At 37.2% G+C, this 26,505-nt stretch overlaps 2 protein-coding genes across 2 annotated transcripts; one reads left to right on the top strand and one right to left on the bottom strand.

The window, feature by feature from the left end:
• Window positions 1-1,686: 1,686 nt before the first annotated feature.
• Window positions 1,687-7,957, bottom strand: LOC126791876 (extensin-2-like). Its single transcript, XM_050518371.1, has 5 exons — window positions 7,846-7,957; window positions 6,210-7,770; window positions 2,404-3,114; window positions 1,915-2,100; window positions 1,687-1,812 (listed from the first exon to the last, which is right to left on the bottom strand). Exons 1-4 carry the CDS (start codon window positions 7,955-7,957, stop codon window positions 1,941-1,943), a joined length of 2,544 nt encoding a protein of 847 aa, XP_050374328.1. The 3' UTR covers window positions 1,687-1,812; window positions 1,915-1,940.
• Window positions 7,958-12,137: 4,180 nt separating this feature from the next.
• LOC126792159 (putative pentatricopeptide repeat-containing protein At5g08310, mitochondrial) lies at window positions 12,138-17,633 on the top strand. Its single transcript, XM_050518640.1, is given in 4 exon segments — window positions 12,138-12,247; window positions 12,873-13,413; window positions 13,956-14,056; window positions 16,889-17,633. Coding segments are annotated over 4 exon segments (1,497 nt in total).
• Window positions 17,634-26,505: the final 8,872 nt, after the last annotated feature.

Genomic DNA, 26,505 nt, shown 5'->3' with positions numbered 1-26,505 from the left:
ATCTTACATCATCTGAGTGAGAGTAGAAGTTGAGCTTATATATATATATATATGTATGTGTGTGTGTGTTTGCAGGGTTAGCATCTCATACCAATTCTAGGGGAAGGCCTGATGAACAAATCACTTATGGGGTTTCAGCTTGGCATGTGGCCAAAGTGAAAAATATTGGTTGTGAGTGGGTGGGTGCTTAGAGGGCACTAACAGCCCAAATTGATTACGGAGAAAATTATTAAAAGTGGTTTAGTTGATAAAAGTCTAATTGTAATACCTCTATATTCAGGTTCAAATTTCGTCAATGTTAATTGGAGTTAAATTTCAATTTATTTTTAATGGTTAAGGAGGATGAAACTTTCTATCATGATCTCCTAGTAGAGATTAGTTCTCGAAAAATTTTGAAAAAATCGTGTGATCTCGATTAATTTCCTTTCATTTGCAATTTTTTTTATAAGCTTAGGCTACTGAAAAATAATCCTAGTAAATGGCATGATTTCACCTTATTTACAATAGGTCAGTTATAATCCCTCAAGTTTAATTTTCATTTATTTAGTTCTAGAACTTGCAATTTTTTATCTTGAAAGTTTGCTCCGTCAATTCATCCATTAACGTGATGAGATGGTAATTAAAGATCCTCTAAAAATGTGTAATTACTAAAATATCCTTATATCAATTTTTCTTTTTCTTTTCTTTAGAATTTTCATTTGTATTGTTTTCAATCTATTTTTAAGAGATATGAATGTCTTTACTTGACAAAGTCATTTCTATTATTTCTTTGTGTCTTCATATAAATTTAACCTAAAATGAAAACCATGTTTGAGGAGAAACGAAACTAGAATAATAACAACGTAATGGAACAGAACGTCTCTCTTTATTAATAATAATGAGGCCTATATATAGGCATTACATAACCACAATCCCGTAGGTTTCAGAATCATAATCTATTACGGAGATGCGAATATATCCCTAACAGAAAACCTAATAACTAATAAGGCTAAGACACACACGAGGGTAGAATAGTTATTCTCCTGGAACAAACTATAATTTTTAGATTATTGAAGAAAATATTGATCTAGCCATCGAGTAATTTTGTCATTTTATATTTTTTTAAGGATCTTTAACTGTCACCTCATCACGTTAACGGTTAAATTGACGGAATTGACTTTCAAATTAAAAGTTGCAACTTTAAAGACTATATGGATGAAAATATAACTTGAGGTACTACATATATATATATATATATATATATATATATATATATATATATAGACGAATAAATGTTAGCCTTCAAAAATAAAATTAATGTCCCTCCAATCTTCGTTGGTATGTATAAGTTAAATCATGTTATGTATAGAATATAGGTACCACTTGCAATTTCATTGATAGATCTGGAAAGTGGAAACTTAATAAGACCGGAAGCTCAAAATGGCTTGCATAGAATTACAAGTCTAGCTTCATGAACTTTAATTCTTTAACACAAAATGTAGCTATGTGATAAAGAAATCATATCCAATTAGTACATGTTTTGTTTTCGATTACTATATCCAATTAGTACATGGCCAGCTCTATTACAATAAAACGTAATTGGAAGTACCTACAAAGTGAAATGTAACATATTGTGACTTTTAAAAAGAAAAATGAAAAAAAATCAAATAAATAACATACACATTTAATTAAAATTGCATGAATTCCAAAACATAGCCTCTTATTCTCAAACACATTTCCGGTCCGGTGGTCCCATTTCAGATTTGATGAGATGAGATTTCGTCAAACTGGAAGCCTCTCTTGCAACATTGATGTGTCTTACAAATTGACAACCTGTGATGCAAGACAATATGTCAATATACATTGTCAAAGGACAAAAACAAGAAGAGAAGAGAAATTGATATATCGAGCTCTAAAGTTCATTGCAAGACTTACACAATGCAAACACAAATTCAATCAGTTTAGTAATGGACAGTTGGTGTTGGGGGTGGTGGTGACTTGTAAACATAGGATGGGGGAGGTGAAGGCGATGTTGGTGGTGGTGACTTGTAAATGTAAGGTGGTGGAGGTGAAGGAGAGGGTGGTGGTGGTGATTTATAGATATAAGGACGGGGAGGGGATAGAACTTGAGGCCAACGTGACTTGTAGATGTATGGTGGAAGAGGAGATGGTGAAGGTGGTGATGGCGATTTATAAACGTAGGGTGGGTGAGGGTTAGAATGTAGTAGCGGTGGTGACTTGTAAATGTATGCTGGTGGTGGTGGTGACTTGTAGATGTAAGCCGGTGGCGGTGGTGACTTGTACATGTATGATTTTGGTGATGGTGATAGTGGTGACTTGTAGACGTAAGTAGGTGGCGGTGGAGACTTGTAGTCGTAAGGCTTTGGTGATGGTGGTGGCGGAGACTTGTAGACGTACGTCTTGGGAGAAGGTGGTGGAGGAGACTGGTAGACATATGGCTTCGGTGATGGTGGTGGTGGAGATTTGTACACATAAAACTTTGGTGATGGGGGTGGAGGAGACTTGTACACGTATGGCTTCCGCGATGGTGGAGGAGAAGACTTGTACACATACAGCTTTGGTGATGGGGGAGGGGGAGATTTGTACACGTATGGCTTCGGTGATGGTGGTGGGGGAGACTTGTATACGTAGGGTTTGGGAGATGGTGGTGAAGGAGACTTGTACACGTACGGTTTCGGGGATAGTGAAGGTGGTGAATTGTATACGTATGGCTTCGGTAATGGGGGTGGAGAGGATTTGTATACGTATGGCTTGGGAGATGGTGGTGGTGGTGGTGATTTGTAGATGTACGGCTTGGGAGATTGAGTTGGCGGCGACTCGTAAATATAAGGAGGAGGTGGTGGTGACTTGTAAATATAAGGTGGTGAAGGAGATGGAGACGGGGGAGGTGGTGACTTGTAAATGTACGGATGGGGAGGTGATGGTGAAGGTGGTGGTGGTGATTTGTAAATGTATGGAGGAGGAGGAGACGGTGAGGGTGGGGGTGGTGATTTATTGATGTATGGAGGAGGTGGGGAGGGAGAAGGAGGTGGTGGTGACTTGTAAATATATGGAGGAGGTGGTGATGGAGAGGGAGGTGGAGGTGACTTGTAGATATAAGGAGGAGGTGGGGACTTGTAGTGATATTTTGGTGACTTGTAATGAGTTGGTGGTGGTGGTGATTTGTAATGATATGATGGTGATGATTTGGGTTTATAAGACGGCGGCGGCGGTGATTTGTAATAATACGGTGGTGGTGACTTGGGTTTGTAAGATGGTGGTGGTGGTGGTGACTTATAATGATACGAGGGTGATGACTTGTGTTTATAAGTTGGTAGTGGTGGTAACTTATGGTGATAAGATGGAGTCGACTTGTGTTTATACGATGGTGGTGGTGGAGATGCATAAATATAAGGTTTCTCATATCTAGCTGCTACACTGGTGGCGATCAAGGCTATTGCCAAGGCAATAAGCAGTGTAGGCCAAAAATTGGCCATTTTGGTTGAGGATAATAGTTCCCGAAAATTGGGACTTCTATTGGTCAAAGAGTTTCTGAATGACAACTGAGGAAGATTGTTCACCGTTTATATAGTTAGCTGAACCATTTCTTTCATAGCAGTAGCAGACCAATAATAGAATAATTAACAATATGGTCATGGGATTCCACTAAGTATGCACAAATTACTTCGTGCTTTCTTAGGTAGGTTGAAACTGTCAGATCGTCCATAGTTTAAAGCACGTACTTGTTGATTGCTAATCACTAACCAACATGAGAATAATTTAGAAGAACTGAAGAAGTGCCATATTTGATGTAGGAGTAGATCTTCCTAATCCAATATGCCATCTAACAGAAATTGACTTGCCAATGACACCAACACACAATTGTGCTGCATACATAATCAATAGTATGAATATTTATTTTGGAGTTTAAATTAAGCTTACTTACATAATATTCTTTGATGACATTTTCTAGAAGGCTGCTCGCTTAAGCTTACTTACATAGCTATCTAACTGCTCCCCTTGGGGTTTCTCAAATCTCTCTCTCTCTATGTGGATCATGACGATGTGCGTATTTAACATGCATGGAGCCGTAATACAGAGACTATCTGATCATTAACTACGACACACCTCTATTATCATCAGTATTTATCTCTTGAGTGCCTATTAAGATAAGTGAAGTAACTAATCAAGTACCCATCAGTATTAGATCAGATACTTATCTCAATATATTGTACAACAGTGAAACTCATCAGAAACCGCTATAATCACCAATTGTGATTGAATAAAAAAAATTAATGATTGAATTAATCACAATGACTGAAGTGATTCTAATCGAAAAAAATGACTGTAGTAATTGAGTTCAGATGTATATACTATTAAATGGTTATATTTCAAGGACTAGAGATATCTCCTATCAGTGGATCAATGTTCCGACTTCCATCCATGCATATGCCACTATAAATAAGTATAATCTTTTTCATTTTGTAGACACAGAAAGGTAAATTTAGAAGAAGAAAAAATGCCATCAATGGAGAGATTTGGTAAAACCAAAACCCTATCACTAGAGAGATTTAGTAAGATATCAATATCATCAGTAGAGAGTGAAAGGAGATTAGCAGCCACAGTGGAATCCCCTGTCAAACTCAGTCTTAAGGAATCGGAAGAACCGATAACTGTCCAGGTGCAGAATCAGATTCATGGTGACATGCACTATAGGACCGGTCGCACTGTAGCACTTGGACATATATTGAAAGATTACTGTGAACGTAAAGGTTTGGTGTATGAAGAAATGCGTTTCATCTACGATGGAAGAAGGGTACGTACGTTCAACTCACACCCCAGAACAACTGGAAATGGAGGATGGTTTTGTCATTGATGCAATGTCCGAGCAGATTGGTGGTTAAGTTCTATTTGATTAATTAATCTATTTTGTGGAACCATCTTGTTAGTGGTTTATTTCATATTGATTTAAGTTAAGTACTTTGATGATCAATTACGCAGATTAATTAGTTTCTTTTATGCTTGTCATCCTCATGCATGTCATTCTGTTAGAAACTATGTAACAAATTCAATTCTGCACAAAATAAGCTACACTCAGCATTGAAATTCCAACAATTGATCATATACTGGGACAGCCCTGGACCTGGTTTCCATTTTACATACAACAGATCCTAAATTTAGACATGAGCAAACTGAACTGAAACAAGAGTTGCTAGCGAGGGTCCTAAATTTAGACTAGTGCGGACCATTGCACTGGTTACACCTGGGGGCTTTTCGCATGCTGCCAGAATTTAGGCATCAAATTACCTCTGTTAATTTTCTTGAGCATTGTGGATCTGTTCCTAATTGACTGCAATGAATAGTATATAATAACACCTCTTTAATTGGTGCATGGTACGTAGTTCAGCACTTATCTGTCCCGCTACAAAAATAAAAAAAACAGTTGAAAAACATATATTGAGTCCCTTGAACTCTATAGAAGCATAAGAAAGATAATTTATAGCATAAAGCTGTGCGATTCGGCAATTGGTGAACCGTGAGCCTGAAATATAGGGAGATTTGAAGTGTTTTTGAACAGTAACTCACTTTCGAGGATTAATAAATCAACTTATTAACAACATGTGAGATCATGGTGTGATTGACAGCGAATTGCAAGCATTACTACTTCTCAACTCCTTATGAGATGATATTATACGGTGAGAACTACATAATGTAATAAGTCTCTGTGTGACTTATTTTCATAAACTTCAACTGTTTAACACAAAATGTATTGAATAGAAACAGGTTGTATACAATTTGTATACAACTACTTACATTGATTTTCAGTTTATGAAACCAGAAAAATGGTCATCATATGAAATACCACGTAATATATATTGTAATGACCATTAGTAAAACTACATATCAAAGATGAAAAACAAATGGAAGGGAAAATAACACTCAAAGTACGTTGCATGAATTCTGAAACTCAGCCTCTTATTCTAGGGCACTTTCCTGACCCCATTTTATATGATATGCAAACAAGATACCGCCAAGATAGAAGTCTCGATCTCTTGTAGCAATGATGCGTCTAACCAATTGATAACCTGTGAGGCAATATAGTATGTCAATATACATAGATAGGGAAAGAAAATAAAATTGAAGAAATAAAAATGAATAAAGCTTTAAAGTTAGTTGCAGGGACTTACACGAAGCGAGCAAATAATCAATCAGTTTAGTAATGAATAGTTGGAAGCGGGGGTGGTGGTGACTTGTAGACATAAGGAGGGGGAGGTGACGGAAACGGTGGTGGGGGTGACTTGTAAACATAGGGTGGAGGAGGTGAGAGCAACGGTGGTGGTGGTGACTTGTAAATGTAAGGTGGTGGAGGTGAGGGAGAGGGTGGTGGTGGTGATTTATGGATATAAGAAGGGGGTGGGGATGAAACTAGAGGAGGAGGTGACTTGTAGATGTATGGTGGAGGAGGAGATGGTGAAGGTGGTGGTGGTGATTTGTAAACGTAAGGTGGGTGAGGGTCAGAATGTGGTGGCGGTGGTGACTTGTATATGTATGCCGGTGGTGGTGGTGACTTGTAGATGTAAGGCTTTGGTGATAATGGTGGAGGAGACTTGTAGACGTAAGCCGGTGGTGACGGAGACTTGTAGACATACGGCTTGGGAAAAGGTGGTGGAGGAGACTTGTAGACGTATGGCTTCGGTGATGGTGGTGGGGGAGACTTGTATACGTAGGGTTTGAGAGATGGTGGTGGAGGAGACTTGTATACGTAGGGTTTGGGAGATGGCGGTGGAGGAGACTTGTAGACGTATGGCTTCGGTGATGGTGGTGGAGGAGACTTGTATACGTAGGGTTTGGAAGATGGTGGTGGAGGAGACTTGTACACGTACGGCTTCAGGGATAGTGGAGGTGGTGAATTGTATACGTATGGCTTTGGTGATGGGGGTGGAGGAGATTTGTATACGTATGGCTTTGGTGATGGGGGTGGAGGAGATTTGTATATGTATGGCTTGGGAGATGGTGGTGGTGGTGATTTGTAGACATAAGCCGGTGGTGGTGGAGACTTATAGATGTAAACCGGTGGTGGCAGAGACTTGTAGACGTAAGCGGGTGGTGGCGGAGACTTGTAGACGTACGGCTTGGGAGAAGGCGGTGAAGGAGACTTGTAGAAGTATGGTTTGGGAGATGGTGGTGGGGGAGACTTGTATACGTCTGGTTTGGGAGATGGTGGTGGAGGAGACTTGTACACGTACGACTTCGGGGATGGTGGTGGTGGTGAATTGTATACGTACGGCTTTGGTGATGGGGGTGGAGGAGATTTGTATACGTATGGCTTGGGAGATGGTGGTGGTGATTTGTAGACGTATGGTTTGGGAGATGGAGGTGGCGGCGACTTGTAAATGTAAGGAGGAGGTGGTGATGGGGATGGAGGTGGTGGTGGTGGTGACTTGTAAATATAAGGTGGTGGTAGCGATAGAGACGGGAGAGGTGGTGACTTGTAAATGTACGGAGGGGGAGGTGATGGTGAGGGTGGGGGTGGTGATTTATAGATATAAGGAGGAGGTGGGGAGGGAGAAGGAGGCGGTGGTGACTTGTAAATATATGGAGGAGGTGGGGACTCATAGTGATACTTTGGTGACTTAGAATGAGTGGGTGGTAGTGGTAACTTGTAATGATATGATGGTGAAGATTTGTGTTTATATGACGGCGGCGGCGGTGATTTGTAATAATACGGTGGTGGTGACTTGGGTTTGTAAGATGGTGGTGGTTGTGGTGACTTATAATGATACGAGGGTGATGACTTGTGTTTATAAGTTGGTAGTGGTGGTAACTTATGGTGATAAGATGGAGTGGACTTGTGTTTATATGATGGTGGTGGTGGAGATGCATATATATAAGGTTTCTCATATTTAGCAGCTACACTGGTGGCGATCAAGGCTATTGCCAAGGTAATAAGCAGGCTAAGGCGCCAAAGATTGGCCATTTTGGTTGAGGATAATAATTCCCAAAATTTGGGACTTCTATGGCTTAGGATGTAAAGTTGATTCAGAATGAGAATTGAAGAAGATGTTCAGAGTTTATATAGTTAACCTTTCATCCCTTGTAGGTAGCCAGACCAATTCTTTTGTGGAATAAAGAAATTCAATTCCAACTCCAGGTATTAACAATTTGGTAATGGGATGCCACTCACATTGCACAAATGACCAAACAAAAAAAAAATGCATTGCACAAATGAACGACTTGATGGTTTCTTAGGAATCATTTATATATAGGATATATACAAGCATTAGTGAAGACGTAACCAGGATGGTAATTCGATGTTGTACATTCAGCCTGGTGAACATTTATTTTAGAGAATAATTGATAACTATCTAATGAATAATCACCAGAAGCAATAGATCATGCAGTTGTTGATATGCAGCAGGTTAAAGTGATGGTCCATTGGCTAGGTTACCATATCGATATAGAGCTGCAGGTAAATTTTACGAATCTGAAATTTACAAATCAAGTTTTCTAAGCTGCTTGCCTTGTTCGCTTCGGGCTCCCAAAGGGTGCCATAGTTTGGGAGGGCCCTTAATTAAGTTAGAAACGAGACGTGCATGAAAATCTTTCATCTTGAGCTAGCTAGGTATTTCCCAACAATATATATTGACGCTATTTAATTATCAACTAGACTACGTGAGGGACATGATATGATAAACCCTTAATAATTAGCTAGGGTTTTGTGTACTGTAGTTTGTACAGACAGAGAACAGATTACTGATCGAAGGAAACTCTAAAGACCAATTGACTATTGGAACGTTAATTAGCATTGTCATGGCAAGGTTGACAAATCACTAATATTCGGTGATCAGCAACCGAGCAAACGAAGCAAGCTCAACGACATGCTCATTGCTGAAACACCATCGTATGTAAAATTGTAAATACAGTGGTAGAAAAACATTAAGTCGAGCTATATATCCGGCCACACGAAATGTTACCGCATCTGAAATTTACAAATTGCAAACTTAGTATATCTCCAACCAATTGTTGCAAGTAATTTTATGAAGAATTCAACGGTCTGTGAAGACTTTGTTTTCAATTACGAAATTTTCCCCTAAAAAAGAAAGAAATATGAGCTGGGAGCCTGGCAGGCTGGGACGATGTTTTATGAATTATGATTGATAATTGGCATGATTGTCATTTGTCAATTAGATAGTGGGCAACAAGTCAACAACGTACTGTTCTGTTTCTGATTAAATACAAATCTGAGATCACTAGGTCATCCAGGCACGCATTTTATTAAATTCTGATTTGTTATGACAAGCTAGGAAGCACGGAAATGTCGGGGAATGTGTGTTTCCCACTTCTGAAACGGAATCACTATGGAACCGCCCGGAAACACGTTTCTAGAAAAAAGTGTTTTGGAAACGCGAGTTTCTGAAATGGAAACGCGAGTTTCCGAAATAGAAATGCCAGTTTTCCGAAATAGGTGTTTTGGAAAAGCGAGTTTCCGATAAAGTAAGGTTTTTATGTTTTTTTTTCTAAGAAAATGAAGGGCTAGACCTACTTTCGTCGAGTTAAATGACTCATTTCAACATAATTTCGACCTCCCGCTGAGTTGCCGACCCTCCCTCCCTCCCTCTTGTTGATACATAGATCTCTCATTATATTTGTGTTATTTCGAATATAGAATGCTAAGTTATTTAAGTTATTTGAGATTTTGAGTTATTTAAACTAAAATTTGTTATTATGTTTTTTTAATTTATATATAGGATTAAATACTTGTGACACCCTATACTTTAGGTGTAAAAACAATTTTGTCTTTCTACTTTAAAATTTAATCTATATATCCTTTAACTCTGATTTTTTAACAGTTTTGTCAATTCCGTTAGTTAACCGTTAAAAATTCCGTTAAATTAAGAGAAACTTGTGCTGAATGGGATCAAGAGTTGGAAAACAGCGCACTTGTTCTTCAAATGGGCATCGAACCAATCTGGGTACACGCAGAATTGCTATACTTACAATGCCATGGCTTCACACCTATCACGTGCTCGACAGAATGCCCCTGTAACGACTCTAAAATTTCGAACTTAAAAACTCAAAATTTCAAAGTCGAAAAAAACACCAAAACAATCTCAATGAATCGAAATCGTTTTAAATGCACAGCGGATCATTACTGAGTTCACAATAAAACTCAGACAACCAATTATTACAAACCAAATTTATAATTCAACATTACATAAAATGGAAATGTAATAACCCTCACAATCTCTCACAAAACTCACAAATAAAACCTCACAAGTTCTCACACACAAATCCGTATTAGAAACCTCACCACAAGCAGGATAATGAACAACTTCGAGTCTCCGGAGTCGTCTCTCAATCTCCACTAATCGACACCTGCGGACTTATCCCCTACACCATCGAATTGGTGCACCGGGATTGTAAACACAAACCCGGTAAGCTTATAATTCGTATGAGTAAAATGAAAATATAACTCGCATATCAATATATACGAAAATCCACAAATCAACAACTCATGAGTCAATGGACAGCCCATTTGGTTGTCCCAAAAATATATGAAATGAAGTGCTCATGACAAATTGGGCAACCCTTCTGGTTACCCAAATACATTTATAATACGGGTACTAATGAACGCTGGTACACATCTGTTACCCCTCATGTAGTACACCGCCGATATTGGGCAACTACCTGCTACCCAACATCCAAAAATATGAGTACTCATTAACCGATAACCACCTGTTACCTCACATGCAGTACTCCGGCAGACAGACTACAGCTCTAACTGTATCGTAACTTTCGCCCGGCCAAAGGATAGGTTCCGACTTGCCAAACACGTACAATAATCTCACATCATATTGTACCAAAAATCAAGTCCGAAGACAATCAACATTTTAACAATCTTCATGTTAAAATCACGTACAATAATCACACCTCATATTGTACAAATCAAAATCACATGCTCGATATATAAATTTCGTCATCAAAATGACATCATCACGATAAAGTCATAACAGTATATCATATAGCAAACTATATATACATATTTACCATTTATACAATATATATATATCTAATCCGTTATATCATATACATGTCATATTTCATAAACACGTCCGAAGACAAAACGTTTAACAAACACCATGATTAAACCACGTACAATAATCTCCCCTCATATTGCACAAATTAAATCACATACTCAATACATAATTCTCGTCATCGACATGACATGTTCATAATGAATTCATAACAGTATATAATATAACAAACTATATATATATATGTACTTATTTACCATTTATACAAATATATATATATATATTCCACTATATCATATACATGTCGTATTTCAATATTTAAAACTCTTGCAAAAATCTTGAAATCACCGCAAGGGTAAATTCGTAATTATGTGAGATTTTACTCACCTTATCGACTCGAGCGTAATTCCACAATTTCCGAAGATAATTCATTTTCTTGATTTATCGATCACCTTGAAAAGATAAGAAAAGAATTTAGAAACGTTTCGTAAACCTTTAAATGCCGAAACAGTAATAATCTGTTACTGTTCAGCAATTTTCGGTTTTACGAGTTTACTGTTCACTGAATACTATTCACTGTTTACTGTTCACGTATTTACTATTCCTGTATTACTGTACAAATACACATACATTACGTATTCCTGTACGAGTACATACTGTTCACGTATTTCTGTATGTATAAATACTATTCAAATGTACATACTGTCTCAGTAAATAATAATTACTGAATTATCCTTCCAAAATTACTTTTTACATTTACTAAAAGTTATTTACATTTACATTTACCGTACGAAAATAAAATTTACATTTACCGTACGTAAATCACTTTTACATTTACCGTACGTAAAAATAAATTACAAATTTACCCTTCGGAAACACCGTACGACACCAACCACGGCGCGCATCACGCCACCGCCGTGCCCAAACTCTTTCCCTCCTCCTCCTCTTCCTTCCCACGGTCTCAGACCCCTCCTAAGCTAACCCACGGACCCCCACGCGCCGCCTCTAGGCGGCGGTAACCCTCTCCTCCATCCTCCTCCGATTTTCCACAATTCAATCCAAAAATTCACAAACAACATCACATCCACACCAAATCAATCATCCCTTACCTCAAGAGGACGCATGACCGTCGAGAGGACCACCGGAGGCACCTGCGAGAACGGCGGAATCGAATTGCGTAGAGGATCGGCGAGTCGAGCTCAACTTCTGTCGTCGATGGCTTCGGAGGCAAGGTGAGGCGAAGGCGAGCTATCCTCCGAGGATGTGTATCGCTGGGGATGAAACTGGAGGCGTCGATTGCAGGTTGACAGTGGTGCGTCGGCGCGGCGAATGGCGTCGAGGGAGGACACGATCTTCTCGGGGTTTGGCGAGAAGCGGTGTGTGACACGGACCACGGATCGGCGAGATCGCTGGCGAAATTTTTGAGGGAGGGGGAGAATCGGTGGAGAGAATGAGAGAGAAGAGGGAGAAGGTGATGGAGGCGCGGGGTAAGGAGAGAGAAGAGGGTTTCCGAAAATGGAAACCCTACTTCTGATTAGTTTCCTTTTATACCCCTTTCTATATCGGAAACTAACTTCCATCGTTAATAACTTTTACGTACGACGTCCGATTCGAGCGCGTAATGTGTCCACGAAATCGTATTGACGAGCTCTACAACTTCCGTGAAGGAAGTTTTCACAAACGAGTGACGAAATAAAAGTCGATATATTCGTTCGGAAATGTAACGTTTTTCTAATTAAATGTTCCGAGAACGTTTCCGTTTCCGTTTCATAAGGTCACAAACAATCAAATTCATTCTAATTGAATCTCACAACTTTATTGAATTCAAATCAAACCAAATATTATTTTGAAAAATAGAGTTATTGCAGCCCCACTGAAAGCTTTGGCCATGGAGCTGGTGAGTTCCGATTGTTATATGACCGCTGGGGCTTTGGGCTTGTTTCTAAGATGCTTAGGGAGTGGGGGGTTGGCTGGGCAAGCTGACATTTTGTTTGATCAAGTTTGTATCAAGGGTCTTTGTGTTCCTAATGGTTATAGCTATAATTGTTTGTTGGATGCTATATCTAAGTCAGGTTCGGTCGAATTGGTCGAGAAGAGGATGAAGGAAATGGGGGTTACTGGGTGGCAATTTGATAGGTACACGCTAACTGCGGCGTTGAAGGTTTATTGCAATGCAGGAAAGTTTGAAAAGGCTTTGGAGGTTTACAATGAAATGCATGAGAAGAGGTGGGTTGATGCTCATGCTATGTGTATCATGGTGTTGCATTTGAGCAAGGCGGGTGAGGTGGAGAAGGCTTTTGATTTGGTTGAGAGAATGGAGCGTCAGAATCTTTGTTTGAATGAAAAGACATTTCATGTTTTGATTCATGGGTTTGTGAAGGAGTCTAGAGTGGATAAGGCTCTTTGATAGGAGCACAAAGTGTGACGTTCTTAATGTGATTATGTCATATTCTTCCGTAAATTGATGATAAAATCGTGCTAAGTGTTAATAATCCTTGTTGAAATATGATTCCTTGTTCGAGTAGGATTCATTCTTTCGTATTTCTTTATTTCTAACGTACTTATTCTTATTAGGAAATACAAATTTATATTTGAGAAGGAAAGTAATCCTAGTTCCACAAGGAAAGAGAAGAAGATATGCACTTAAAAGCCAAATCCATGCAATAATGAAAATGCTGTCAAGATTCGTAGTCCAACTTCGACGGGGTCCCCTGGATAGCTCCGATAGAGTTAGAAGACGTACCTTATATGGATAGAAATCTATGTGAGTCTAGCTTCTGTAGGATTTGGAATCAAATAAATATCTTATTCCTATAGGGATATATGACCGAATCATTGCTCGGAGGTCCAGTGAGCTCGGCAGAATTATCTCAGCCATTGATTTGCTTTTGAGCCAAGGGCTATGAGGAAAACTTTGGACCTTGTTTCTCCTGCCTATAGAGCATAAATATGTATCATAATCTCTATAAATCTCTGCACCAAAGAATGTCAAAGAAGGCATGCAGCAAATTAAATCAGAAGATGCAAGAAAGTCAAAGAAGGCATGCAACAAATTTAATGAGGAGAGGTAAGAAAAATCAAACATGGCTGCAACAATTAAGACTTTTGTTGCCTCCCTAATTCAAAGGAAGAAATTTGTGCAAAAGAAATCAGCATTAAAGGAGGAAGAAGATATGCAATTAATGCAAAAGATATGCAATCCTTATAGAAATCAGAATTCTGGCAGTGCAGATCATCCAAATTTGACGGGCTCCCCTGGACAGCTCAAAATTAGTGAGACAATGCATGATATATGGATGAAAAGACACGGAAGTCTAGTTGAAATTTCTGGTTGGAATCATCTCAATATCTGTTTTCTAGAGAAAGTTATGGCCACAACAAGAGACAAAGGTCAGATCTGCCGAATCTAGGAAACCTCAACAAATTTGGTTTCAACTTTGTGGACTTTGTGGCCATCCTCCCTTGGGTTTCTTCCTCTATATATAGCATCTCATTTCTACATAAAATCATCATCAACCTTGCTCACAAGACTTGCCAAAGCTCTGCCCAACCACTTTCATTCACCAAGAACCATAGAATTCAAATTCACCACTCTTCACCATATTTGTTGTCCAAAGCTTGGGAGCCTAGGATACCATACTCTTGAAGATCTCGTGCTACCTCTGTAAGGAACCTTGGGAGGAGAATTATAAAGTGTAACTCTATGATCTTCATGTTTAGTTTTCGGGTTTTTATGTTCTTATTCTTGGATGATTTATGTTTAGTCATACATAAATAGTATTTATACGTACATTTAAATAGTATTTATACGTACAGAAATATGTAAACAGTATGTACTCGTACAACGATACGTATTGGATATGTATTTGTACAGTAATACGTGAATAGTAACTGTGAACAGTAACACATCATATTGTACAAATCAAAATCACATGCTCGATATATCTTGTCATCAAAATGACATCATCACAATAAATCATAACAGTATATTATATAGCAAACTATATATATATGTATTTATTTACCATTTATACAATGCATATATATAATCCACTATATCATATACATGTCATAATTTATAAACACGTCCGAAGACAAAACGTTTAACAAACCCCATATTAAAATCACATGCTCGTCATCGAAATGACATATTTCAAATGAATTCATAACAGTATATATTATAGCAAACCATATATATATGTACTTATTACCATTTATACAATATATATAATCCACTATATTGTATACATGTCGTATTTCAATATTTAAAACTCTTGCAAAAATCTTGGAATCACCGCAATGGTAGATTCGTAAATATGTGAGATTTTACTCACATTATCGACTCGAGCGTAATTCCACAATTTCCGAAGATAATTCATTTCCTTGCTTTATCGATCACCTTGAAAAGATAAGAAAAGAATTTAGAAACGTTTCGTAAACCTTTAAATGTCGAAACAGTAATAATCGGTTACTGTTCAGCAATTTTCGGTTTACGAATTTACTGTTCACTGTCACTATTCAGTGATACTGTTCACTGTTCACTATTCAGTGTTACGGTTCACTGTCACTATTCTGTGTTACTGTTCACAGTTACTATTCACGTATTACTGTACAAATACATATCCAATACGTATCGTTGTACGAGTACATACTGTTTACGTATTTCTGTACGTATAAATACTATTCAAATGTACGTACTGTCTCAGTAAATAATAATTACCGTATTACCCTTCCAAAATTAAAAGTAATTTAAATTTACAATTACCGTTCGTAAATAAAATTTATATTTACTGTTCGTAAATAAAATTTATATTTACATTTACCGTACGTAAATAAAATTTACATTTACCGTACGTAAATAAAATTTACATTTACATTTACCGTACGTAAATAAATTACAAAATTACCCTTCCGGAAACACTGCTCGCGCCGCCGCGCGCGGCGGCGCGTGGGGTACACGCGCCACCCGCCAGCAGGCTGCGCGTGGGGCTCACGCGCCGATGCCACCAACGGCGCGTGTCACGCCACCGCCGCCCCAAAATCCTCTCTTTTCCTTCCCTCTTCCTTCCCACGGCCTCATGCCATCTCCTACCTCCTCCACGCACCCATACGCGCCACTCATAGCGGCGGCATCTCCCCCAAATCCCTCCCCCTCCGATCTCCTCTAAAACTCCATCAATCCAACCAAAAACAACACAAATCCACACAACAAGCATCACAATATCCAATTAGATGGAAACCTCACCTATTCCGGGCCTTGGGAACGCCGGAGCTCGTCGGAGAGTTCAGACCGATTGGGTTCGATCCTTGCGAATCGCGTCGAAGCTTCACGGTGGCGCTGGAGACCGTGACTAGCTTGGAGGGGGACTGCGTCGAGCTTGCGAGGCTGCTGGTGTCGGCGGTGAAGGACACGTTGGCTTGGAGGCGGCGGATCGATGGAGGAAGTTTCTGAGGAGGGAGAGAGTTTCGGGGAGAGAGAAAGAAAGAGGGAGGGAGGCGGAGAGAAGAGAGAAAGTGGGTTTTCCTGAAATGGAAACCCTAAACACACAATTATCCTATTTATACTCGTTTCCAAAATCGGAAACTAACTTCCGACATTAATAACTTCCACATCCGACGTCCGATTAGAACGCGTCACATACTCACGAACTCGTATCGACGAGCTCTACAACTTTCGTGAAGGAAGTTTTCGTAACCGAGCGACGGAATAAAAGTCGATATATACGTAGCGGAAACGTAACGTTTTTCTAATTAAACGTTCCGAGATCGTTTCCGTTTCTCGTTTCATAACGTCGCTAACAATCACATTCATTCTAATTAAAATTCGCAAATTTATAGAATTCAAATCAAACTAATATTGTTTGAAATTTTAGGGTTATTACATTTTTGAAGGAGATGCGTGTTTGTGGGCACGTGCCATGGGAAAAGCATTCCAGCTTGCTTGTGAAGCAGTTGTGCAAAAACGGAAAGGCAGGTGAAGCTTGTCATTTTCTCGATAAAATGGTTGAAGTAAGTTTCCTCCCTGGCCTAGTTTCATATTCTGCGGTTATTAATGGATTACTCAAAATTGAAGAAGTAGATCGAGCTTTACAACTGTTTCACGACTTGTGTGTTGATGGCTACTGTCCTGATGTGGTAATTTATAACATATTGATAAATGGGCTATGCAAGGCCAATAGAATTCTGGATGCAGAAAACTTTCTGAATGAGATGGTAATGAAAGGTCTACTTCCGTCGGTTGTAACCTACAATCTGCTGATAAGTGGATATTGTAAAAACGGTGATGTAGATAAAGCGATGACTTGTCTCTCCAGGATCTTTGGTGAAGCTAAAGAACCTAATGTGATTACCTACTCGATGTTAATAGGTGGATTATGCAATGGTGGAAGTATCAATGATGCTCTCGTGCTTTGGGATGACTTGGTAAAGAAAGGACGTGCTCCAAACTAAATTGCTTATATGGCTCTTATTAACGGTCTATGCAAGTGTGGTAAACCTGTTGAGGCTTTAGCCTATCTTCGTGAAATGGAGGAGAAAAAAATGAAACCTGAGATACGTGTATATTGAGCAGTAATAAGTGCTTTAATCTCTAATCCAAACCTTACCCCTGCCACTTGAGGTTTGGAAGAGATGGCATACAGTAAGATAGATATTCTAATTCCTTCTTTGATTCTTTTAGGTAAACTTAGAAACAATAGTTGATTCTTTTACCTGTTGTTTGCTACACTGAACCTGTCTGAGCAGCCTGTTGTTGAGCTATATATATTTTTCATTCAGAATGTTAGTTACCTTATTCTTTTTTTTTCTTATTTGAAAATAAGTATTTTCTATCTGGGGAGTTTTAAACAAGTAGACTTTTTAGGGTCCATCGTATTTTCATGTCATTCATTCTGTTCTGTCAATTCAATTTGATCGCTAAATTAGCAGACACTACAATCACCTGGTTTATTCGTCAATCACAAGACTTCTCAACATGTGCTGCATTTATATGGAGAAGTGTAAACTCAAAAGGGTTCGAATTTTGCTGCATGTCGCTATCAGAAATGTCAGAAAGCCAAGTTTACAAATCCTCTCAGACGTAGCATAGTTTCAATTTTAGTTTCAGATATGCGATTGATTCCTACGTCAGTTGGCTTTTCTGCATCAGTTTATTCTACACGGTGGCACAGTGTTTTACTGATCTTGTTTGTTTGAATTCACTTTTCTTGCACACCGGGGAACTGGTTACATGCAATTAAACCAAGTCCATAATGAATATTTGATCCATTAGGACACTGTTCTATTGTTTTAGTTTGTTTTGAACCAGGTTGCTTCTCAAATCAGATGTTGTTTATTTATTTATTATTTTTGTTTTTTCAATCTCCCTCATATATGAACCTGGGATTTATCCAGCTTCCATTTTGGAGCGCAATTAGCTAAATCTTCATGTTCAGTTGTGAATTAGACCCTGAAAATAATGAATCACCCTGGCCTTCCAAGCTAATTATGCAGATTTTAAAATACCATAAATACCACATTCATATCTTCCCGCTGCCATGGGCGTAGCTATTATAGGGCGAGAAGGTCAATTGACCCATCTCATGTTTGAATCATGTTGAATGGATCTTAATAACTATGGAGCAATTATGGATAATTCGACCATTCTCAGTTTAGATTAATTCTTAATTATCTTTAAACATTAATGAAATGAAATAGAATTTACACTATACTATAGATATATATATATATATATATGCTTAATCCAATTAATAATACAAATCCATGGGTTTCTTACCTTATCTTGTTTCATAAGGCAAATGGATAAAAATTTGTTATATATCGGAGTATCTTGAGTTTTAAAAATTTAATCATCATAATTTAATGATTAATTCGATACTAACACAAGAAACCTACACACACAATCGATCACTACTACAATTGTTTCATTGCTAGAAAATGAGAAAGAGATTCTATTATTTAGTTAATAAAATTTGACCCTCCTAAATAATAGTTTTGGCTACGCTGCTGCCCGCTGCCGGCCACATACAGTAACCTTTTTGGACTAAATATATCTTCAAACCTGCACTTCAACTGATACAGTTGTGGTGTGTACACCATCACTCCCCTCAAATTCCCAGGACCATAACTGTAGTTTGCTTCACGTTAAATTCATACTTAATTCAGTATCACAAAGTTTCTCGAGTGAGAAGCCTAAGGGCAGGAAGTTAGGACAAAATCAGACCAATGTACAGAGATCTCGTGACCGACAATGGAAGTTTCGATAAAGTTGGAATCTATCCTATATAGAGAGCACTGGGCAAGACAGAGTAGCCTCAATTTTTGGGTGGCCTCAACAAAAATTTTTGTATGCTTGCATTTTAAAAAGAAAATAATTAAGAAGAAAATTCTTCTTAATTATGCGTGAGTTATGTAATAGTCACTGATTATATATTTATTTTTCTTATTACAATGTATGAGTTCTGCAATAGGCATGAGTATAATTCTCTTTCTTATTACAATTTCTTACAATTTTTTTCCATCAATCATTTTGCGACACAAAAACCTTCTCAATTTATGGTTTTTCTTTCTTAATCCAATACATAAGATGTAAGATTTTTGAAGTTTCTTATTTTGTGTTTCCTAGATTTTTTTTGTTTTTTTTTTCCTTCTCTATTTTTGTTGAGATAAGATTTCATTATCGTAAATAGTTGAAAATATAAGACTTTTGAGCCAATTATATACTTAGAATAATGAATTGTTTTGTCTTTTTTGTATGAATTTTATAATTGTCTATGTTTTAACTTTAACAATGAAACTATGAACAATTAGGATTTTTTTTCGAGCATTTATTTTGGGACCCCAAATTTTTTTTCCCTTAAGCCTCCATGCACACAGGGCCTGATAGAGTGTGCAAAGGTTATAGAGAATGACAGCTGCAGATGACAACTCGAATAGTTGATCGTGTATCTTGATTTGTATATATTGTGTTTAAGCAACTAGCTGATGCAATTATTTTTGTTTTAAGGGTGGTGTTGCAGTATTCCTAATGCTTCTTAAAGATAGTCGTAATGGTTGTTGGTAACCACGTCAATGAGATTCTTAACATCCGTAGAGTTGCTACTAGATCGATGTAACATCAACTAGGCATCGATTCTCTTGCAAGTTTGATATGAAGGGTCGATCACTTGTCCGTTAAATCTGATTAAAGATGGCTAAGGGTTTTGTACCTCAGTCTAATTTCTACTTACAAGGTGGCAACAAATATTTTTATTCTTTGGAGGAAACTCAAGGGTGTAATTTGGAGGAATAAGAGGTGTAGTGTGTGTGTGTGTCTTCGTCTGGCATGGCATGAGGAGTTCGCCAAGGGCAATTACTGTGTCTCTTAGTGAAGAAGAAATTCTCCACAATGGACCTACGTTCTCACTTCAAGCGGATATCGAAATTTGATGGTTTGTTTCAAGTAAAAGCGCGAAATTCAGAGCGGTTCCTTTTTGCCTTCAACCACGACAAAGACAAAGCTGCGAATCATGTGATCACATGAAGGCCATGTAATTATGACAGGGCTCCGGTGGTATTTGCTGAATATGATGGCATTGCCGACATCTAGTCCGTGCCGATGGAGCACTTGTTTTTCTGGGTTTATCTCATCAATTTCCCTCCAAAATTTGAGAAACCAAATCGTATCAAGTCGGTTTCAATGGTGGCGGGTGAGTTTCTTGGCTGGGATGATCGAGAATGGCGTGCTGCCCATAAAATCAAGGTTAGGGTTTCCCATCACCTTGCTCGGCCTTTTATTCTTAAGAAGCTTATCAAGTTCTCAGATCTAGTAGAGAAGGATCGAGGTGTCATATGGCATGAAGAGGGCCAATGTTATACGTCGCCATTCACGACATCTGTGATAGCTTTGCTAATGAAGGGCGCACCAAACCTCACACATTGCCTACCATTCCAAGTTCAGTTCTAAATAATGGTCTTTTTCGTTTTTTTAGTACTAATGCATCTATTTAGACTCCTGGCGTGCGGCCCTTTTTTAACCTCAATGCCAGCTGCTCCAGCGACCGAACTATTTCAATGCCGAACAAGCTTCATAAACCTAGGGTCTTAAACAGAAAGCAATTGTTTGAGGAACCAGATGATAGCTTGGCTCTTGTTCCAGTCAATTACCAACACTCATACACTAGTGTCGTGCCTTGAAGAAGTGAGTAACACAAACCCAAAGCATCCGAGAGATACTACCCCTTCCCCGAATAAGTTAGCACGCTCGATTACTGATATCTTAGCTGAGTCACAGAGTGACACTCCTCCAACGAAGCTGAAGGTTCTTGAGTTCCCAACGAAGTTTACTCCAAAATTGTTGGGACTAGTGGAAAGCCCTGAGGATACTTTTGTTCAAGAACCGAGTAGTTAGGTGGAGGCGGAGCAAGTCTTGGCGTACCTCTATGTTGGGAAATCTCCCACCCCTAGCTCCAAGGGGAAGGGAAATGAGCATGCTTAAGTTTCTTTTTAGTTGTGTCCCAATGCCTTTTTTTCAGGTTGAAGCTTTATTTTTTTCATTTGAAACTCTTGTTTGGATTTGTTTTTCAGTTTTTGGTTTTGTTGTCTTGTCGAATCCATGCTTGTCATGGTGTATGTTTTTTCTTTTCATTGCATGGTGTGGTACGTGCACCATGAAGCCTTGTCTACTTCTCGAGTGGTGGCGGGTGGATATGTAATAGTCTGTTTGGCTTGTGTTTGCCTTTTATGAATGAATTATCTCTTTAAAAAGTCGATGATGAAGATGAAGATCAAGTAAAAGTTTATCAAACAAAGTGAAGAATGTGTATATTGTTTATCATGTTCACGGAGTTGATGAACAAGTATATGTAAGAATTTCTTAATAATCAATATATATGGACCTCTACAAAATTTCAGTATATCTCAGTACATACTAATTAAATGAAATCTATTAAAAAAAGTACCTTGAGTTAAGGGTATTTTAGGCGCTTTGGGTTGTGTATTTAGTACAAACTTAGAATGAGAAATAAAATGAGTGGTGTATTGAGTAATTGTGTGTATTGAGTATTTAAACGTGTGTATTTAAAATTTCTCATATAAAAATACATATAGGATTTAAAAAGGAGCAAAAAAAAAACAGAGAGAAGAATCGAAAAATTCGTATTAAAAAAAGTGTCGGGTATTACAGAAAGCTTCCACCTGCATTGATCGATTGAGCCTTACTAAAAGAGACTATCCCTGTATACAAATTTAGTGATTTCAACACCAGAGGAGTGAACTAGAAGTCTGACGAGAGTGGGTTTTGTTTTTTTTTTTTTTTTGTAAAAGGAACAAAATGTAAGTGAATGGTCAATTGATAAGTAAATATTAATTGGTTTTTCTGATTTTTCTTAAAAGAAAAAAAAATAGATTGTGCTAAGTCAATTGACAATCAAGTTAAGGGTTAAGGGGTGAACCGGTTACTAAATCAATAATATTTTCAACAATTAGATATATTTGTAATCTAACGATTTAAAGTAACTAAAGAAATAGGAGAATGTGTATTTTAACGTAATTAAAACCTTTGGGTACCTAAAACTTTTCCTCATAAATGTGTATTAAAAAATGAAATGAGATTATAATTAAATCCATAATACATTTTTCTGATAATTAAATAAATCTATAATAATTTTGGGGTTTAATCAAGCCAAATACAATTATTATGGACTCAAATGGAAAAGGCCATGACACCTAAACGATTGGCTACTGTAAGTTGTAGCCTTGTTTGATATCAATAATTCCACTATCTTATACAACGAGATGTAAATTATTGAGACTGCATGTAGACAATCACTATGCACTTGCAAATTTTGCACTTGGATTAAGTACCGTGGATTCACATTGACTGGGATTGGTTTTTCGAAAGATTCTTTAACGTGTCCATTTTGAACTCGAAGCACACCACCCGTGTCACTATTTAGTCAATGACTAAAATATCGGCGAGAACGAAAATATCAAGGGTTTAAAAAATGAAAATTTCGACGAAAAAAATTTTGGGAAAATATCAATCTTGAAAATTAATTGAGAAATTTGATGGAAATTTAAATAAAACCATGGAAATTTTGAATGAAATTTTGAGAGATGTTTCTTTGATCAATTATCTACTATATTTTATAATAAAAAAATTGTATAACTATTAGTCTATAATAAGTTGTAGTACTTTGAGGTGAAACAATCGTTGATAATTCTTTAAAAAATGACTTTAAAATTTAGCATCTAATTGATTTGAAAATGAATATAGTAGATAATGTATTGCTAAATTTCCCCCATAAATTCATCATTAATCTATATGATAGTAGGGAAGTGGTAAAAAAGAATTCAAGAAAAACAAAGGAAAAGAGTAGTGGTGCAACAATCTTTTACTTATTTATAGTGTAGTAAAGTTAAGGAAAAAAATTTAAAATTAGCTACTAATATTGGAATTGAGGATTTATGATGTATGTATTTAGTGGAACTGGTACGTACCAATATTGCAATAAGATTGAGGATTTATGATGTATGTATAGAAGATCCCATGCACATATATTTCAGTCATTAAAAGCTGATTATACGATCATACAGGGTTAAGCTCGGGATAAAGATCACTCATTATGTTCGCAGGTTAACTTATTTCACAAGAGCCAAGCTAGCCACAAACCAATCGAGGTGATTCAAAAGAATAAAAAAATAATAATAATAAAATAAGATGAGATCATGAGGAGAGTAATAAAGTAGGAATCAAACATGATGATGCAGCAAAATGAGAGTAATTAGGAAAATAAATAAAAAAATTATATGGATTCTATGCACTATTTTTTTATTCTTAAATGATAATTATCTTTTTTAACTTTTGTCTTATGCCTAATCAAGCCAAAAATGACTAAATATAGATGAGTGATATTTGATCACATATTCAACGGTATGCTAATTAGTATTTGGCATAGTTTGGCCTATTTAAACAGCGTGTATGGTCATTATATCACAAAGAGTGATCATAAGGATAGAAGGACATTGATTTCCAAGAAAAACAAACAATAATGGAGGCAGTTAGTATTCAGACAAGGGCTACGGGGGTTGTGGCTTGCCTCCAACAAAAGAACGTATTGATATTGTAACAGACAATGTCAAGGACCTGCAAATGCCATTGAGAACCTTAATTATTGTGCACTTGGTTGCAAATATGCACAATGCACAAAATACAAAAATGGTACATCTCTCTCTCACTCCACTACAAAAAAAATTCATCTTGCCACGCCAAGTAGCCATGGCAGGCCACTGCCGTCGCCATTGGTCCAAATTTTGCAACGGCAAAGCGGCAAGTGTTATGTGTGCGATGGTGAGCAAATGATGTCGCTAACTTTGCAACGGTAGTCTGTTATCGTGGTAAAAAAACGGAAATTTGTGACGGTAAAAACTTATCGTAGCATAAGGTGATAAAGTCTGCAACGGCGTTTGTAGCATAGCGAAAATCACGATATTTGGCAACGACCTTTTGTTTTCATCGCATAGAAAACGAAAAATCTACTACCCTTTTATGGCTATGGTTGTATTTGCCGTCACTGAGTATTTTCTTTTTTAAATATTTCTTTGTTTAGGTCTACCACATATATAACTATGCTTCCCTAAGGGGAGCCCTATATAAGGAGAGCCCTAGATATGAGTGTTTAAGTGTGAGGGTTTTAGGTGTCTCTAGAGTTGACCACGTCAATCGAGACCAAACGATGACCAAACTTGTCGATTTTTTATTATAGTCATATTTTTTATGACGATCACATCCGACGGTTGAATTCTTGAAATTATATTTTTAATATATTGTTCATTTAGAAAGGTACCATAACCAATAAAAGTGTCATAGAACACGGACTAGTAGACATATCACGATTTGGTATAATCAAAGTACTCAGATTTAAAAATTTATATATGAGTATATACATATATTTCATATGTATTCATAAGTGCCATGTAAAAAAATGAAACTGATCGGGCTTTATTTTCATCTCGATCAAACCGGTCAACTAAATAAAATGATATGGTTCTATAAAGAGAGCCCTATCTCAGGGGCTTTAATATTTTAAACTTTTTGCATACGTAGATACTTCTCGTCTCCACAAGTTATGTGAGAGTCGACGGATCACAAAAACAAGTTGTGAGAAAGAAGATATGTGTGTTTTAGTGTGATCGAGAGTTAACCACATCGATGATGACTGAGATGATGAGGAAACCAAGTCAATTTCTTAGTTTAGTGATATTTTCTTAGGACGATTACATCCTACGATTGAATTTTGAAAATTATGTTTTTGATATGTTGTTCATTTAGAAATTAAAGGTACTCTAACCATTAAACATGTTATTAAACATTAGTACACATCACAATTTTGTGCGATGAAAGTACTCAAAATGTAAATTTGATGAATTTGACATCACATATGCTTTTATTACCTATTAGTGAGTACTTAAAAGAAAAATGAACCCAATCGGGTTTTTCTTCACGTTGGTCAAAGAGGTCAATGAAAAATATGGTTGTAGTTATATAAGTGGGTCACTATTACAGAAATATAAATATCATAAAAAAATTATATTTTTTGATACAATTTGTCTACAGAAGTGTTTGAGATTTTTCGGCGAATTATTGGTACCCTGAATAATTTTTACAATTTTAAGAAATTTTGTATAATATATATAAATTACAAAATGTGTATTTAAAAAGTAGTGAAATGAAAATTTAAATAAAGTAAGCGACAGTGTCGTCTGCCGTCGCTAAATTAAAGCGGCAACCCCAAATTCTATCCAGATTGGGAGCGAGATCTCAAATAATTGAGACACTTGAGGCAAAAATTTGGAGCCTTTATTCTGATTTCAAACAACCCTAATTTCATTTCTTCTTCTTTTTCCTCGGACTCTCTCTCTCTCTCTCGCTCTCTCTCTCTCTCATGTCGATGTTGAAACCCCATCTTTGGCCACCAATCAAACTCGCCACCATCACCACTAGATTCTCCATCCAAAACCAAACTTGTTTCATCTAAATTGAAGCCACACACCACATTCAACCACCTCTGCAGCCAATGTTCTAAATATCCTGATATATCCTCAATATATCCCCGATATTAAGAAAACGATACGATAAGTTGTTTATCGGTCAAACCGAAAAATCAAGTCAAATGGCGATATATCGGGTCAAACTCGGTTTGACCCGATATATCGGTGTTTTTTTTAATTTTTTTTAAAACCACGTCGTTTTCAAAAAATAATTTAAAGAAAATGAAAATTTCGTCGATAGCATTCGATGACGAGAAAGTTTATGATGAATGATGACATCTATTTTTATTAATTAATATTATTTATGTATTTTAATTGTCAAAACAATCAAATATTTTTTATGAAGTTTATTTAGTACATTTATTTCTATAAGTTTTAATTTCTCAATTTAATTAAAAATTAGCAAAAACGATAAATCCGATATAATACGATATATCTCGATATATCCTTGTTATACCCTTAT

Source organism: Argentina anserina, chromosome 4, assembly GCF_933775445.1.
Source record: "Argentina anserina chromosome 4, drPotAnse1.1, whole genome shotgun sequence".
NCBI classification, from domain to species: domain Eukaryota; kingdom Viridiplantae; phylum Streptophyta; class Magnoliopsida; order Rosales; family Rosaceae; genus Argentina; species Argentina anserina.
This window is presented reverse-complemented; position numbering and strand designations above follow the sequence as displayed.